This window comes from Eretmochelys imbricata, chromosome 6, assembly GCF_965152235.1.
Source record: "Eretmochelys imbricata isolate rEreImb1 chromosome 6, rEreImb1.hap1, whole genome shotgun sequence".
Lineage (NCBI taxonomy): Eukaryota > Metazoa > Chordata > Testudines > Cheloniidae > Eretmochelys > Eretmochelys imbricata.
In genome coordinates, this window is record NC_135577.1 from 63,334,722 (window position 1) to 63,353,608 (window position 18,887).

The following is an 18,887-nucleotide window of genomic DNA, read 5'->3' on the forward strand; positions in this document are numbered from 1 at the left end:
TGCCATTTACCAGCAGGCCCAGGAATCTGCACATGGCCTGCAGCATCACAACATCCTTCTAAACTTGGAGTGGCCTTTGAAGAGCCAGTCATCTAGGTTTGGGTAGATCTGGATACCTTGACATCTGAGGTAAGCAGTTAATACTGACATGCACTTTGTGAACACCCTTGGTGCTGTTGTGAGGCCAAATGGGAGGATCGCGAACTGAGAGTGGTTGGATCCCACCATGAAGTGTCTGTGACCTTGAAAGATCGTTATGTGGAAATAGGAGTCCTTCAAATCAAGGGCGGCATACCAGTCTCCCAGATCCAAGGAGGGGATGATGGAGGCCAGGCAGACCATGCAGAACTTCAGCTTCCTTAGCTATTTGTTGAGGTCTCGCAGGTCCAGGATGGGATGTAGACCGCCCTTGGCCTTTGGGATTAAAAAGTACCAGGAACAGAACCCCTTGTTCCTGTACTTGCAAGGAACATTTTCTACCGCCCCAGCTACAGCAACCCTTCTACCTCCTGCACGAGAAGACTCTCATGAGAGGGGTCCCTGAAGAGGGATGGAGAAGGGAGAGGGGAGGTTAGAAAGAAACTGGAGGGTATAACCCTGCACCACAGTATTGGGGACCCAGCAGTCCAAAGTTATAGTGGTTCACGCGGGGAGGAAAAAAGAAAGGCAGTTGGAAAACAGTGAGAAAGATGGATCCAGAGCTTGAGCCTGATTGGGCAGAGAGTGGCGGTGGGTGGCTCGGACGGCACTTGTAGCCCCTACTCTTCTTATGGGGCAGTTCCTGCCCGGTTTGGCTCCCTTGACCCTGAGATGGCTGCAGTTTGAATCGCTTACAGGCTGGACTGGGAACGTACACCCCTAGAGTTTTCAGGGTAGTGGGCGAGTCTTTCAGTCCATGCAGCTTACTGTCAGTCTGTTCTGCAAACAGGGCCTGGCTGTGGAAGGGGAGGTCCTGCATTGACTGCTGAGCCTCAGCTGACAGACCCAAGAGGAGCAGCCAGGACGCCCTCTGCATGGAAATGCCCAAGGCCATGGTGCGAGCCGCAGAGTCTGCTGCATCCAAGGCTTCTTGGAGGGCTGCTCTGGCTGCACCCGTGCCCTCTTCGAGGATTGCCCGGAACTCCATCCTGGACCCTTTGGGCAGAGACACCTTGAATTTGGCCATGGCCTGCCACATGTTGTTGTCACAGCAGCAAGGAGGGCTTGGTGATTGGCCACTCTCAACTGAAGGCTGGAAGACTAATAAATTTTTCGCACAAACAGAACCAGTCTCTTTGAGTCTTTATACTTGGGCGTAGCCCCAAGTAAACCAGAGAGAGGCAGGGTCAACCGTCTCAACTATGAGGGAGTTTGGGGCTGGTTCTGTATAGAGATACTCATGCCCTTTAGCTAGCACAAAATATTTGTGCTCAGCCCTTTTTGAAATGGATGGCAGGGAGGAGAAGGTTTGCCATAGGGTATTAATACTTTTCAAAAACCCCTTGTGTAGGGGTAAAGCCACCCTGGCAGGTGCCATACAACAAAGAACATCAAACAACAAGGCTGATGGCTCCTCAAGGGGAGCAGCAGGCTGCTCTAGGAGGAGGACAGACTGCTAGTCCCCCAGTTTCCAGGGAGAGGCCTGACGCACAACAGAGCCTATACCCTTGCCTGTGGATGGGCCAGACTCCCTGAAGAGAAGGCAGCTGGACTATATGCTCTGGTTGCTAACCAGCAGACACATAGCTGGACTGTGACTTAACCAAGGCCGCCCCCTGATGATCCAAAGGAAGAGAAGCCAGTGGCTCACCTGGGACTGTTTTGTTTTCCTAGTCTGTGTTCTTTTCTTTGTTCCCTTGGAGCCCTGGAAGGGGTAAGACTCCAAAGGAACTCAGCTGAAGTACATAATCCCGTCACACCCCAAAGGGATCAGAACCACAACACCACCACACCAACTTTCACATTTTAACAAACAAGGTCACAGTGTGTAAATGAATCAAAGTCAACTGGATGCCAACTGGAGACACAGGCAACTCACTGAAATGAATACCTTCAAAACAGTTTGCAACCACCTGGAAATAAAACTAAATTTTATTTTTTTTTTTAAAAAAGGAAGACAGCATCTTCAAGAAGGGTTTCCCTCTCCATTTTCTGCTTTTGTTATGGAAATACTCGTACAAAATGCAAAAAGTTTGGGCTTGGAGCAAGAATAAGCAGGACAGTAAATAACTCTTGAGGGATGGTTGAGCAGCCTGGCTTTTTCCAGCAATGTGTCTGTCTCTAGACATATCAAATGCTTTCTGTAGTTGCAGAGTCTGGCTCAGATTTCTCTGGATGACTTAACAGTCTTGGCTGAGAATGTGCATCTGAGAGGACTACATGAAAACACTTTCAGGAGCAAAAACACTCACCTTCTCCTGGAGCCTTTACAATATACACTCTTCTTACTAGATATTATTTAAACACCAGAGGCTGGGACTTTAGCTAAGCAAGACAAGGGTCCTACTGCAAGGATCTTACAAGCTGTATTAGAAATTTTATTAAAGCTAGTGTAAAAAAAAAAAATGATATAATCCATAGGTTGGGAAAAGAGTGTCTATACGTCTGGGTATAGTGCTTAGATTATCCACAAAGTTTGTTTTTAAAGTCATATTATACATAGAGTATATAATCAGCAATAACCCAAATTTAGGTAAATAGATTTAACAATACAGTTTAGATATTAGAATTTGAATACTTGGGTACATCACTCATGAAAAGGTTGTACAGAGATTTGGTTGTGGAAAGCAAAAATATATCAATGAGTGGAGACTGTCCCTCAGAAATTGAGAATTAGGTTGGTTGTCCATTTAGAAAAATACAATCTATGAGGAAAGCATGTTAGTTGTAGTATGTGCAGTCAGGAAAGTAACAACAACAAGCACACACAAGATAAATAGGATGGGATGCAAGAGAACTGACTAGTGACCTTGAGACAACTTTATTTATCTCTCTCAGATATAAGATAGATAGATGAGGACTATTAAACTTTATGATCAGCCGCCCAGGAGCTGAAGTTAGAATGATGAACCAACACTTACTGCCAGCTCCTAGCCTCTCATTTATGAGTCTGTTGAATGGCAGAGTGAACCAACAAGTGAAATGAACAAGAATTTAAGTCTATTTCACTTGTACTTATTATAGCCATTTTCCAGTCAGTTTCTGTTTCAGGTCTTACGCACTAGCATCATAACTGTAGTCAAGTTTGGAACACAGAAACTGCCATACTGGATCAGCATGGTCCACCTAGTGCAGCATTCTTTAAAACAAATAAAAACCATAAAAACAAAACAAAAGGAACAACAAATGGCACTTGGCTGTTAATCAAGTATGCAGATAGAGTACGTGGAGTATGTGCACCCAGCTCTGGAAATAGAGTTATTCTCTCTCTAGTCTTCCTGGAAAGACACTTTTGAGTTACTTTATATGAAGGATGCTATAGCTTTAACTGCAGCAGCTCCTAGTAAGGTTAGAGACAACCTACTGCAGAAGATTAAGAACAGACAATTCAGCCCCTCTCCAGCATCTTCTTAAAACAAAACAAAAAAACCCTCAAAAGCACCTAACAACCATTAGTGAATATATTACTCATTTATTTTACTAAAAGCCTACCAACCCCCTTATTAATTACCTACAGTATCTCCCCCCCCCCCAAATGTAGATGGAGGAAACTGAGGATTAGAATAGCTAACTAATCTGCTCAGTGTCATACATATTATCTGAAAAAACCAGAGACAGAGCAAAATCTCTTTATTCCCAGTTCTGTGCTGTCATCATAAGACAATCCTTCTGCGCCTATTTTGTTTTTTCTGTTTCTTAATTTCAATTATTATTTTGTACTAAGTTTTAGGAAAGCAGCCACATAAAATATTATACACAATATATGTGAAGTTGAACTGTCTTATGTACATAAAAGTCTCCCTGTCCTCCTGCACCAATCAGCATTTTTGGAGTTCTGTCTCTGTGCTCTTCTATGTTTCTTTAATTGTCTCTTCTATGCTGAGGAGACTAGTTTCTCTCACTGAACCAGCCTAAGAGGCAAACACGGCAATAAAGGATTTAAATGCACATGAACATGATGTTTAAAAAGGAAGAGAATGATGCCAGGCATAGAGAGTGGGCAGACACTGAGCCAAAATTCCCTGTGCAGATCAGGCAGTGCACCACTACCAGTTCTGGATCTCCAAACAACTGTCACCTCAGTCCAGAACTGCAGCATCTTCTACCATTCCTGTGCCAAACTGTGTCTGTTTCATGCGGTGAAGAAAGTTTCACTGGAAAACTGGGATGCGACCAGCAAACTCACACTTGTGACCTAACCAACAGTAGTTGAAAAGACCCTTTTCAAAATGAGTAATTTCCAGACACAGCTGGTTAAAGACTAAATAGATCACTGCCTGACAATTCTGCTCCTTCTATTGGTGCAAATCAGATATATCAGATTATAACTACACACCTGTCTGTCAAAGCTAATTGTCAAAGGGACTCTCAGCCCACAGGGTTCCTCCCTCTGCCTATTAGGCTAAGCAACAGCTGCTTTGGATGCCATCACTTCCCTACCAAGACTAGAGATAAACCTCTTTATTATACAGAGGTTCCCAGTTTGTAAATGGGAAAGACGTCAGAGAAACATAATAAATGATTTAAGGGCTGGAGTGGCTGATTTATGATAGATAAAAAGGACGCTATCAGCTCAAATCAGGCTCAAGCTTTAAAAGATAGTCAGATCAAATGGAAATATTTTCATGATCTTTTTAAAAAATTCCCCTGTAGCACTTACGACCCACACTTTGCAGCACTTTGTTACTGACCAAGAACCTGAAATTTAAGTGACCTAAAAACAAAGAGGAATTGTTTAGTGTGTTTTCATGGTTAAAGAGATGAATGCCAAAAGTAAATAAACTGTCTACCTTAGCTATCTATTTTAGAATTTTTTGCTGCCACCCATCACCATAGTATCTGACAGCCTTCTATGTAAAATCAATTCATCACAATAGCCAAGCCCCTAGTGATGGATTTCACGGAGTATCTGGCTCGCCTCTTGTTTCAGGGTAAAAACTCTGCTTTTTTGGGATGGGGGGGTGTTGTGTCTGTTACAGGTTTTGGGTGCTAGGGGAACGTTAGCGTGAGTGTCACATTTATGCTGGCATAACTAGCAAAAAGACAAACATTCAAATAGTTTTTAAAAACCTAATGTCCTATCTGTTTCGTAGGTAAGCAAACTTGTGATAAATAGTGGTGTACAGGGATGGAAAGCAGGTTATGCGGTTTTGCCACTTTCATTTGGTATTCAGTGAGTATGCAAACTAAGTGTAATTTATACAGCAAAGGGATGAGAGTCAGGGGTGGATGAAGCAGGAAAAGCAACTAACAAAGTGCAAGATAAAGCAGTTTCCCACCATCCCTGTCTTTTACTATGTTTGTACAGAACCTAGGACATATGGGGCCCCAGGTTTAGTTGGGGCTTCTAGGCATTACCTTACTACTACTAACAACCCCATGAGGTTGGATTTTCATCTTTGTAGCACCTGTTTAAATACAAAGGGATTCCACTGACTTCAATGAAGGTACTGATCCTCATACTTCACCTTCCAAGAAGTATTTAAGAGTGTGACCAAGCAGAAGAAAAGTGTTAAAGACCAAAAGTAATGCCATGAAACTGAGCAATCAAAAGTTTAGGTTGAATATGAGGAAACATTTCCTAACAATAAAGTCTATTTGGCTGTGGAATAATCTCCAGGGAAGTGGAGAATGCGCCATCACTGAAGATATTTAAATCTGGACTGGACAAAGAACAAGAGAACACACGATAGGATCAGCACTGCACTGGCTCCTGAAGTGGGGCCCGAATGGGGCTTAGTGATTCTTTCCATCTGATATCTAGGATTATTTTCAAAACAATTTTAAAAAATTGAACTTCGAACAGATGTTTACGTTCTATACTGCAATTCAGCAAACATGTCCTAGCTACTCCAAAGGAATATCCAGACAGCCAAGCAAGTCCTGCCCTCAATTTGCAAGGAACAGCACAAACTGACCTGGGTTAGCCCGATTTCAGAGCTGACCAAGCATCTACATTAATGTATTTAATGCAGGACCATATTTAATCAAACTATTTAGGATCTGCTCTCCTTGGTGCACATGCTAACTCCTGGATATCTTTGGGGAAGATAAAATCCTAACAGACTGGATGATGTTCATTACTGGCCTTCCCTTTAAGTGAAATGCACCTCTTCACTTAGCTCCCACAAGAGGAAACTTGCACTAGCAGATAAAATTCCTCTAAATCCATGCAGGGAAATTATTTCTGGCCCAATAGTTCTGGAAACTGAGGATCTCCATTTAACCACAACATCTCTACAATGCAGGCAGCAGCACCACCCTGCCAACGTGTCTCATTCCTGAACCGTAAGCCGCAGCTCTAGAGCTCACAAGGAAATTCAGTCTTCATGCCCTCTCTGCTGATACTGCCACTGCGGTGTTTTTTTGTGATGCAGGGACTAGAGTGCTGGCAATTGAATGGGGATACCACACAAAGAGGCAACTGGAAAATCATCAGTCAGGAATGACCTTCAATTCACTACTTGCTTGGGCTGGACTGGAAATGATCTAAAGGTGAAAGACTTCCATAGCCAGTTTCCAGGCTGCCATTCTAAACGCTGGGACTACTATGTAGAAGGCTGACTGATACACCATGCAAGCAACTGGAAAAATCCCACTTTGACCATTTACTGCTATATTTCATTATGTAACTGTTTGCTCACACAAAAACAGTAATCCTGCTTATACAATGGCTCTTCCATCTCCGATTACTGCCATGGATACTTCGTGACTCATCAGGCAGGCAAACAGGCAAAAGGGAAAGGTTTTCATGGAGAACCAAGAATGATCTCTAAAAAACATCCTTAAACACTCCCTTTTCTCTGTACAAAAGAAGAGGCTACTAGGTACAACCATCCCTCCCACAGACCAGATCAGGGAGCCTGGGCTCTAATGAAGCCAGGTAGCTTTTTGGTAGCTGGCATGCCATAGTGGTGAGCTCGGGATGTACTAGGCTCTACTTGTACATCTATGTATGCCTTGCAGGCACTTCTGTATGAATGTCAGCAAGAGGACATGATTAGAGAGCTAGCAGATGAGTCATTCATTATGACCGTGACCCGTCCATAAAGAAGCCTGTTGTGAAGCAGTTTTAATCCACTAGGCTAAGCAGAGAAAAGTCTCCCCTATTGACAGGAGGGTTAGGAGATGCTGTCTTCTGTATAGATGTGACTCTAGGACACGCAAGTGTACAACATCTGGGGATTGTGTGATCAGCTCTGAAGCAAGAGGGCAGAATGGCAGCAGGAGACATTGCTGCTTCTAAGACTTCCTAAGCTGTGGAATAGTCTCCTACTGGAGAAGGATCAGAGCGTGATAAATTTAACACTAGGCTGAAAAAAAAAAAAAAACCCACCCCGTGATTTTTTTTATTTTATTTATATACATATACATACACACACAAGCATTGACAAGAAGATGCACTGAATGGTTTAATAGGGCTGTCTCATCTATTGTATTTCACACCCGGACACCCTCACCCTACTTCTCTGCACATCTTATGAGATTTAGCGCCAAGAAAACATTTCTTTAATCTGTTTTAACACTAGATGATCTCTATCTTCTGCCCACCCACAAAACCAAAACAGTCAACTACCATTCAAACTCAGTGCTCTCAAGGTTGTCCACAAACCGGGACATTTCCCAGCTCATCACATTTCCCCAACCTCCCTCGTCTGCATATCCCTCCCATGTCAGTCAGTGTCCCACGGGGTCTGGGCCCTCAAACATTAATGGGTGCCCCAAAAAATCAGTTTCTAGGCTTGGGAAACATTTATATTGTAGAGTTGCATCAGAACAGGATATTCTGATGCAACCTCAATGTGTTGTAACATAACATGACAACGTTACTGTGCTGCACAAGCCCTGTAACTGGCAAATCCAGATACTTGGGTAGCCAGTTCCAGGAATTCCTGGAAGGTGGCCAGAAGCCAGAGAATGTGAATTTGTATTTATCATAACTATTCTGACATTATTTTACCGCTTTCCCAAGTTTCCCATGTTATTGAACCCTTTACGGTCTTCTCTGAGTGTCCAAGCCCCAGCGTTAGAATCTTCCCTCACTTACATTTCCAATTTCCTTCAAACCCACAATGAGCTTAAAGCCAGCAAAGCAGCATGTTCCTAACCACATCAGGTCCCACTATAATGAATCTCTCCCCAGTAACAAGCTCATTGTTCTTTACCATTACATGAGATAACATTGATTTTCCCAGGTAGGTAAAGAAAAATAAAAAGTAGGAATGAATCATTCCTTTCCCCAATTCCTTCGGACACTAATAGCACTTCCAAAAGACTCATGGGGGAAGAGACAACTCAGCATTACCAGATCACTTCATTTTGGGGGCGGGGGGGGTAGAGTTAGCTTTTTGATAGCTGATTTGGGTGCCAAATTCCTGATATTTTGCCTGATGATTTTACCACTAAAAGTTGCTTCTTCCACCCAAAAACACCACACTATGGGTTCCTGAAAAACCTGCAAATTTCAAGCTTTTTCAGATCTCATGTCTTTCAGAGGAGAGGCAAAACCAATGTCTCAACCAACAAAATGGTTGTTAAAGATTCCATGGCACCTAAAAAACAAACAAAGGAATATACCAAATCCAGTTCAGATAACTAAGTTCTGCCCCCGCATCAACCCCATATGTAGTTCGAACTAGAAACCCTATTCTTCCCTCTTTCCTTCTATCTCAGAGGTGGCTGAATTTTAGCCATGGATCCACATATACATAAAAATTGTTAAGTGCTTTGAGATGAAAGAAAAACAAAGCTCTCTGTTCTTTGACTCCAGGGCCTTATGTCATCTTAGTAAAACTGGGGGTGGGAAGAAAAGGAGAGGCGGATGGACACACAAGAGAAAGAGTTAGGAAATAAAGGTTCCAGTTTTACATCAATTTAGCTTAAATTGATTTAATGGTTTAAATTGGATTAAGAGCATCCGCACTGTGATCGAGTGCACTGTAATGATTTTTAAACAGATCAAGTTAAACTGTTGCAGATTTGAATACAGACAAAACCTAAGGGGGCACATTCCAAGGATCACGAGGCAGAGAATTTTCAATTTCCCAAAAAAGGACATGTGACAGGAAAGTCTCACTTCAAAGAACAAGTAAAGAGTCTCTCCCAGTAATAAAGAGGGCTATGGAGCAGACAGCTGATTATTTAATGAGTGTCCAGACTCCAAGCTGAGTGTTTGTGCTTTGATTGTTGGCATCTTCACAGGTTGTAACTAGCCTTTGAAGTTAATACCACTTCGGGCTGGTCTATGCTTGAAAGTTGTACTAGTATAATCAGGTCTGTTGGGGGCGGGGGTGTGTGTGCGTGATTTATTTATTACTGATGCAGATATACCGCTACAAACCCTAGTGTGGATTTAACAGGTGCTTACACTAGTATAACTTACTCCAGTTCGGGAAGCAAACTAAAGTATACTGATATAAGCACCTTTATACTGGTATTACTACCTACACTGGGGTTTTTTCCCCCACACTAATTATGCCGGTATAGTTAAAATGGCAAAGCTGTCTAGTATCAACAGCATGTTGGAGAAGAGTGCTCACACTATTTTGCTTTGTAGGGCAGGTGAAATGATCACAGGACATTAGATTACACTGGGGCCCTTTGTCCAGAGTGGGCTTTTCTGAAAATATTTCCCATCACTGCTAACATAGACACTGCTCCCCTGGTGCTATCAATGGGTAAGAACAAAAGGGAATGGTGCCGACCAGCATTTTTAACCCCTCTGTAGTCTAGATCAATGGTCCCCAAACTTTTCACATTGCGGTCCCTCCCCCCCCACCCCAGGATCCAGGGCTGGGAGCAGGGTTGTGGCTCCTGGGGGATTGGGCGCAGTCAGGGTAAGGGGGCCAAGGCTGGGGGTGGGTTTGGTCTGGAGCCCAGGCCCAAGGCTGGGGGAGGGAGCTGAGGCTGGACTGGGACCAGGAGTGGAGCTGCAGTCGGGGCCATGGCCTGGACCATGGCTGGGGGCGGGGCTGGAGCAGAGCTGGGGGCGGGGCTGGACTGGGCTCCCTCCCCAGTGCCCCACACCCTGTGGGGACTGGCCCAGGCCCTGCTGCGCTCCCCCTACCCCTGAATATTCCTCTGTGCCCCCCTAGGAGGGCATGTCCCACAGTTTGGGGACAATTGGTCTAGACCCACAAAGTACATAATAGATGACACACTGATTAAAATGCTAGCAGTTACCTATAACTTTGTCTACACAAGTGCTCCAGCAGTCACTGCACAAGCGTTAGTAATAGTGGAAAATATGAGAAAAAAGGCTAGTGTGGATACACCTTGGGAGATTTACAGATGAAACCAGAAGCTCATATTTTTAAGAAATCCTTATAAATGGCAGGATTTGATTTTTTCATTGGCCCTGGAAACATGGAAAGGTTGAAAGAGCTTTAATGGACTGAGCCTTGAAGGGAGATGGCTGAGATAGGATCTAGGTTTATGATACATTACATGTAAATCCAACTGGGAATTTGGTATTAAACATTCCACTTGGCATCTGCATATGCCCCATGACCAAACTGAATTCAGGTGATGTCTAAATGGAATGGGTGGGAGCTTGTTTCAATGGACTCCAGGCCAGAGAGTCAGACTCTTATTCAATAGCCTAATCATCTCTTGAATACATGGGTTGCCGATGAGAAGAGTGGGCCCAAGCCTGAAACTCCTGTAAGTCTGACACCTGCAGTAATTCACTTCACCAAGATTTGATTGCCCAGCTCTTAGCACATGAGTAGTAACAACATCTGCAGTTAAAAGTTTTGCAGCCCCTTCAGTGGGCATCCAGAGGAAGCTCCATGATTCATTATGGTAGCAAGGAGACGACATTCTGTGGACCTCCTCTTAGAGCTTGGAGTGTGGGGGCAGAAAGGCCGACTTGCTGTTTTGGAGAAGCAGGTGGTGGTAGCTGCCTTAGAGGCTTCTAAGTCACAAAGGAGTAGAGCTCCTCCCTTTTAGGTTAATCAGCTCTGACAGCAGCTGCCTTCTCCCTACTATGTTGCTCCTGCACAGCCAGAGCAGAGCTCTACTCCTAGAGAGCTTTGAGCTGCCATGTAGAGCTCTTGAGCCTTACAAGAACGAAACACTGCTACTACAGGAGTGAAGGACCCAACATCATGGCACCCTCTCTTGGCAAGTTTCCCTCTACCCCCACAAGCCAGTCCATTAGCCCTCCATGACATTATGTCCCCCTCTCATCTAGTCAGCTGAACTGGGAGGTTGGATCCAGATCCAAACTTCACAGCTAATCGTCCCTTTTAGCAAGCCAAACCAAAACCCCACATCTGGCCACCAAACTCTGCAGCTCAGGCACATCTTTAAACTTCAGTAAGTTGTTTTTGTGTTTAAAAAAATCACACCCGGATCTCCTGTGGTCTGGGGACCCAAATAGCATACCACTGTATTAATCAGCACACAAGAACTAGGCAGGGGCAGACTAGGACACAAGAGCCTTCATTGCAAGGACAAAAGAGGTGCCCCCCAGGATGATCAGGGCAGTGTTAGCTCAAGCTGAGGTTATCTACCACTTCTAAGGTCTGAGGAGGGTCTTCTCCTCTGTTAGAAAAGGGGACTGCTAATGCCATTGCCAAGGGGATCTGTGGATTTCAGTTTGTTGAGAGTCTGTACTTCACCTGCAACTGATTGGAGAGGTCAAGGGCCTCCAAGTCCTGAGGCCTCAAGAAATATCACTGTAGGCCAGTCCAAGCCTGCTGTTTACTTTTCTGCACTTCAGTCAGCATGGACAGGCAACATTAACAGCGAAAGTTACAGCATGTGTCCACCACCACATTGCTTTTGTAGGCCAAACCCACTGTATACACCAGGGGCTCCTTCCCGCCACCCCACAAGCCATGCTCCCATCTCCATCTATTGCAGGGACTCTGCAACCCCCTTCCCCACAATGCCAGGACCCCCCTCCCCCACAGCCTTTCCCCACCACCATTCTTATTTATTTTCTTTCTGTCTGGAAGATAAGAAATTCAGGGTGTCAGTACTATAATTTTCAGTGGGAGGATGAGCACAGCTCAGACAGAGAATGACATCAAGTTGAGCATAAGGCCTCACAAACTCGGCCAATTAGATTTTAAAATTTTGTCAGTCTCAGGGGTTAGTAGCAAACTTAGAAGGATAAGATTTTTATCAGTAGATGTCAATAAATATCAATTTCACCATCCACACACAAAGGGATGAAAATCTTCATCAGTAATAACTGAAATTTACAGAGACAAAGAAAGAAAAATGATGCTTGAGAGCTTATTATAGTCAAAAATCCAGTGGCTTTTGAATTAGGCTTGTTACAAATAGATTAGTGAACACTAAAAACAGGTAGGATCTGTTGATTTAGGGTTACTTTCTTTGTATAGTTAGACATGTGATGTCGACAGTGTGTGTTTTAACAGGTATAAAGCTTTTAACTTTTTGAATCTCACTGCCAAATAATTTTCAGCAACTATGAAAATTTTTAACATAAAAATGAATGCTGAAATCCCATAATTTTGTGCAACTGAAAATTTAAATCAATAATTGTAAAAAATGAATAAAAAGCCCAAACATCTATCAAAGTTATAAAACAAAAAAACAAGTTGTGCCAAGCCTAGTTATTGGTAACATAAAGAAGGACTAAACTTCCCTCACCTAGTTTTTGGCTCAGGATTCTGGTGCATTAGCCAGACCCCAGGAAATCTATTTAAGTCTTTGCTGGAGGCTGTTCTTTGCTGTTGCTAGGAGGGTGAAAGGCAGGTTAGGGGCTCAGACTCATCTCAGACAAGTTGTGTAAGACTGGGATGTTCTCTGCCTCTTGGCTCCATCCCTCTCTCTCAGTAAGAGCACAAGTGAGCAGCTGAGAAGCAGTGCGTGCCCCAGCCAGCTAGACGACAGTAATACCAACAGCAACCCTTGCTGTAGTGACCTCAGAGTGAAGGGAAAGAAAGGGGCAGCTCAGGACTTCATTGGAAGGAAGTTCAGAAAATTATGCGAGGGGGGATGGGGGGGAGAGAAGCACAATGTCCAGATGATCTGGGGGGGGAAGGTTAGGGCAGAAGGCAGGGATTGCAAATTCCCTCCCAAAAATATCCATTACTGAGGGTGAGATGTAAAAGGGGCAATACAGGGGTGAATGTACTATGGACATGCAATGAATGTTGAGTGCTTCAAAAACTGCATTAATGTGAAGCTGATATTCTCTGACCTTGAACATGTCAATAAAATATTACATCTCTTTAAGGAGCTACTCAGTCTCACAATATTACCTCCCTCCTCCCACCTAAAGACCAACAGTGGGGGAGGGGGAAGTCACTTAGTTGCTTTGACAGAGTCTTAAGATCTTGGAAAAGGTTTTCAGTGGCTTTGTTCACTCATTTGCTTTGCTGGGAATCAGGAGTTTAATAGTGGAATTTAGGTCCAGAAAATTAGATTAGTCATAACCAACAGTGTTGTGCACACAACAGCTGTTTCAAATTCACTTTATTATCTAATGTGACATTAGAAAGATGTAAATGAATAAAAAGAAAAAGGAAATAGCTGTGGTTTCAGCGACACTTCAGAGCACTGGGAGAGAGGGGAGATGGGAAACTATAGCAATATTGTATACTTGGAGCTCTCCTGCCAGGCTAAGGGGAAAAATAAAACATTCTTTATTGAATTTCAATCTTATTCCTCATTGGACAATAGCCACACACAAAGCACCCTCTTGCTCAGTAACTTCCTCCCTAACCTTCTATGCCATAATGCAATAGGCTGTCCCTACCATATAAAACTCTCCCGTGTGGATGCTGGCTGAGTCTGTCATTGCTTGTCAGTGAGGGCCCCTTCTGGCAGAGTCGAAAGCAATCCATACACCACCTGACCCCATTCATCAACAGAGCTGCAGAAATTTAAGCAGCAATAAACCATTAAGACAACAACAGACATGAATAGAAAAGCAGCAACTCATATCAGTGCTGGAAAAAGTGCATTTTAGCAACAAAAGATGAGAAGACCTTGAAAATTTTTAATATTTAAAGGGACAAAAAAAAAATTAAGCCCTTCCCCTGCTTTACTGATATTTTGAGCTAGTAAACACTGAGGCCCAGATCCCCAAAAGGTATTTAAGCTCCTGACTCCTATTGAAATTAATACAAATTAGAGGATCTTTGAGGATCTGGGCCTGGAATTTTTTCTCCACCTTTTATTCATTTATTTATTATTTTATTTTGTTTTTTTCCCCCATATGACTTGGGCACAAAACTACACTTTGTCAATTTCACTTTTAATTTTTACTGTCACAAAAAGATAGCATTTCCAGTGTCAAAATAATCAGATATCCCTTCCCCTGAAAATGGGGAGGGGGGAGGGAAGAGGGGATGACCCACAGACCGAAACAAAAACAAAAATGCTGCAAACAGAAGAAGTTTTCATGGAAGTTTTGGTTGTCAAGGTCATGGAAACATTTCTATTCAGGTTTGATTTGGTACAACCCCTTAACAAAACTGAATTATTAGACCTTTGCTATTTGAAGACGACCCCATAGTTAACTAACTGATTGGTCAAAGAATTTTGCAGTCACTTGCCAGATAAACTATAAAGAACTGCCTAATCCCCCTTGAGTATTATATCCTCCTTTTATATCTGGTAACTTCTGAGTTTCAGAGATTTTAGATAATTTAAGGCTCTCCAGACGCACTTTTTATTTCAGGATGCCTCAGCCATCAATCATTTTTCTATCATGATATTGCCAAAGACTATGTTGTGGCCTACCCAGAGGCTCTGCATGATGCAAAAGGTGAGCGTGGAGTGAGGTGGTACCAGACAACTCATTTATACACACTAAGCAGTGCAGGCTGGAAGCTTTTAGCTACTAAATCATAAGGAGTGGGGAAGAATAGGGTATACTAAAACCTGTATACTAAAATCTGCTGAACATCATCATCTGCCTGAATAGGACTCCATGTTGGGGAGATGAAGATATAGCTTCCTGGTGATTAAGGCATTAATTTCCCCTCCATCCATACACTTATATGCAATTAGTATCAATAGGATTTACATGCAGGCATCATGAATTAACCCTTTAAGGTCTGACCCTGTGCTCCATTCCACCCGCACACACACAGTCCCAAGGAATACAGCCAGCTTTATAAACTATAGATCAGAGGTCCCCAGTCTGTGGAGCGCACCCCCCTTGGAGGGCATGGAGAAACATTGTGGGGGGGGCGGGACACCTTTGGGGTCCTGGTCAGCCCCCATTAAGGGCAGGGAGGGAGTGACACTCAGCTCCACAATCCAAGCCCAGCCCCTATGACTGGAGGGCGTTAATGGGCCACTTCACTGTGAATGGTCCCTTGAAATGTGTTCAATACTTATGCTAAACAATCTGTTCCACCTCCTATTTAGCTGTAACATTTGAGTACCTTCACCAGACCCGAAGGATAGCACTGCATAAACTCAAAAGCTTGTCTCACACCAACTGGTCCAATAAAAGATATTACTTCACCCACCTTGTCTAATATCTTGGGATCAACACAGCTACAACACTGCATAATGTCACCATACACACACAAACTGACAAAAAAATTCCATCAATCATAACAGAAATTTACAAATAGGCAAAATAAGAAAAGTACTGCTTGCAAAGTACTTTGAGTTTCATTTAAAGATATTTACTTCCTACATTTTGACATGCGATAGTGACAAATTGTTTTAATGGTTAACAAAGCTTTAGCATTTTGAATCCGTGTCTGTCATTAATTATTGTCTGATCCTCCCCATAATTTCCCACAAATGTGAAAGATTAAATTAAAAAAAATTAAAAAGCCCCTGAGAGGAGCCCAGAGCTTAAACCCCACAGTTTTGCACAACAACCCATCAGTTTTTTGGTTTTTTTTTTTTTTTTAAATAAAAGTCACATTCTGCCAAGTCTAGCTACTGAGACCACAAGCATGAATTCATGTCTAGTATTTGGCTTGCAAGTTGCCTGACCCTCTTATCCAGCCATTGACAAAAAAAGCAAGGATACTTGTTTTCTCTGGTTCTGAAGCTAGGAGGGAATGGGCCATAAATTGTTGAGACTACACAAGACCAAACATTTGCTTTTGCTTATAGCCAGCCCTACTAACAAACAAGGCAAGATCACATTTTCTTTCTGTTGAGATAGCACTATTCCTATATCCTCTCAATGCAAGATGAGAATTAGATGAAAGATTGGAGACAAAAACCTGAGGTTTTCTTCAGAGAATTCTGGACTCCTTTTGGGGACAGGGCTAGCATGTTATTATTAAAGGGCTGAGCTAAGTAGTTGATTATTTGAAGGAGTGCAGTAAATGAATTAAGTGATTTGCCCTTGCTGCTTACATTCTCAGAAGTAGTGTCTGAATGGTGCCCTGAAATTTACACACACAAAAACTGGCTGTTTGGTCTGGCACACCCAATTTTCTGTAGACCAAAGCCTCCCTTATGCACATGCAAATTTGTCAGTCATACATTTAACTGCCCAATACGCACATACACACAATTGATGTCTGTTTTGTGCAAGTTAGTTCTGAGCCACAGAGAAACATTTTTAACAGGAGCATATAGGCTTCTTTCAAGTTTCTATGGCCCATTCAATCCTCAGCCTCTCTGCTGTTGGCCCAGTAGAGATACAGGGTTTTATGCAAAAAGAAAAGGAGTACTTGTGGCACCTTAGAGACTAACCAATTTATTTGAGCATGAGCTTTACGGGTTTTATGATTCATCTTACTTCACAGGAACGAGACAGAGACATTTCCTAGGCAGGAAGGTGCCCACCCCTTCCAGCGGAGAGCTCCGCGTGTATGGCTGATTCATGTTTCAACCAAATGAGTCACGCGAAGGCAAAGAGAACGGGGGATACAGGGACGTGCAGTAACCCCAGGCTCCTAAAGGCCCCAGTCATGTCAGCGAGGGGCCACTTTTCCACCCCGCCGCTGCTGCACGAGGCCCACCCCTTACCCAAGCCGGAGAGCCGCTCCGTCAGCCCCGCGTTCCGGATGGCAGCGGGGCCGTGGTCCACCCCTCTTCTCTTCTGTAAGACAAAGGGGCTCCGTCAGGATCCACTGCGGGGCGGGGCGCGGGGCTCACAGAAACCGACTGAGCCGCAGCAATCACACGGAGCCGCGAACCGACCCGGGGGGCGTGTGTGAGGGTAATTTTCCTTCCCGACCGGCCATCAGCGCGCCGCGGGGTCCGCTTCACGTGGGCGCGGCAGCGTGCCTCCGGTGTCACAGGAGCGTGGAGAGAACCGACCCCGCAGCCGGGGCCACCCTGGGGAAACCCGCTGGGACAGCGAGACAATGCGGCTACGGCGACCAGCCGAGCACGACCCCCACCGCCCCCGGGACCCGCCATCACTGCCGGCCGGACGGCAGGTTCCCCCCTCCCGCAGCCGCAGAGCGCCTCTTGCGGGTGCCTGGGACTGCCGGTCCTTTTGCGATGCGCGGCCGTGAGTCCCTCCGAGCCCGTCTGCCGCCTGGGGTCGGGACACATTATCACATCCCCCCCCGCCCATCCCACCCTTCTGGGGGCGCCTGCTTCCCCCCGCGATGCTCGCCTGCTTCCCCCGCGATGCTCACCTGCCCCCTGGAGAACGGGGCTCCGATCAGCGCCACGGAGTGGGCAGGTTTCTGGAGCTGCAGCGCGGAGTCCGCCTGCTTCCGCAGGAGCCGGGCGAAGCTGCTGCGCAGAGACATGATGCTGAGCCGCTTGCTGCTCGCGCTGCCCCTTTTAACCCGCGCGCGAGCGCCGCTACCTCCCTAGCCACCAGCGCCAGAAGCCGGCTTGGCTCCCCCCCGCCCCCACGCGGGCGGAGCCCCGCCCCGGGACACACCCCCAGGTCCCTCCCCGGCGGGCCAATGGCAGCGCGGCCGCCCGGGGGTGTGCGCCGCGCCTGCGCTCGGCTGCGAACCTGCCGGCAACCTGCTCCTCCGGCCAGCAAGGAGCGTCCCCTCCCCCTCCCTGTGTAGAGACCGGCCCCGCCCCCACACGGGAGATCAACGCCGAGACTCGCCACCCAGGCCCGCCCCTGCGCGCGGGGGGACCTGTCACGCGCCTCTCCGCTGGGCTCCTCTCAGGGGCTGAGCCCTTACCTCTCCCCCGGGCAGCCCCGCCCGGGTTCTGGCTCCTCGCGACCCGCTCCTTTGGGGCCGCTTGGACCCCATGGCCGGGCCCCGACCCCACTGCCAGCGGCCCGCCGCGCTGTGATCTGCCACTACCGGCGGCCACCTCCCGCCGGTCCCGCGCCAGGCCCATTGGCCTGGCCAGCCTCGCGTCTCCCCGCTGCCACACCCTTCTCCGCCGAAGGCAGGACGGGTGACACTCAGCCAGGACAGACGCGGCCACGCGGCATTATGCGCTACTGGGAGGTGGCCGGAGAGGCCGCTGATGGGCGCTGTACAGTAACTAGATCGTGCCCAGCCGCCCGTGTCCCCCGTTGCGCCAACCGCCCCATTCCAGCGGCCACGTCTCCCCCCGGCCCTACCGCCGTCCTGGGCTCCCCCATTCCTTCCTGCCATTAGAGACAGCAGCACCTAAAGCATGATGCGCTCCGGCTAGCTTAGCTTTAAGCGTGGGGAAACTTCTCTGGATGCTGTATCACTGGCCCTTCGTTAGCTTACACCCGCCGTTTCCAAACAAACAGGGCTGTTCTGCTTTTCCCATACTTAACGGAGGGCACGTCTACACTTAAAACACCGCATCGCTGTAGCACTTCAATGAAGACGCTCTACACCCAAGGAAGAGAGCTGGCCAGCGGGTTTAGTTAATTCGCT

General features: G+C 45.8%; 1 protein-coding gene across 1 annotated transcript in view; it reads right to left on the bottom strand.

Annotated features, from left to right (window-relative positions):
• Positions 1 to 17,883, bottom strand: part of ARG2 (arginase 2) — a 35,872-nt gene extending 17,989 nt beyond the window's left edge. The window contains exons 1-2 of the mRNA XM_077818707.1: positions 17,694 to 17,883; positions 17,074 to 17,146 (exon numbers count right to left, since the gene is read on the bottom strand). Of these exons, the coding sequence (XP_077674833.1) occupies positions 17,074 to 17,146; positions 17,694 to 17,810 (190 nt within the window). The 5' untranslated portion in view covers positions 17,811 to 17,883. The remainder of the gene's footprint in view (positions 1 to 17,073; positions 17,147 to 17,693) is intronic.
• Positions 17,884 to 18,887: the final 1,004 nt, after the last annotated feature.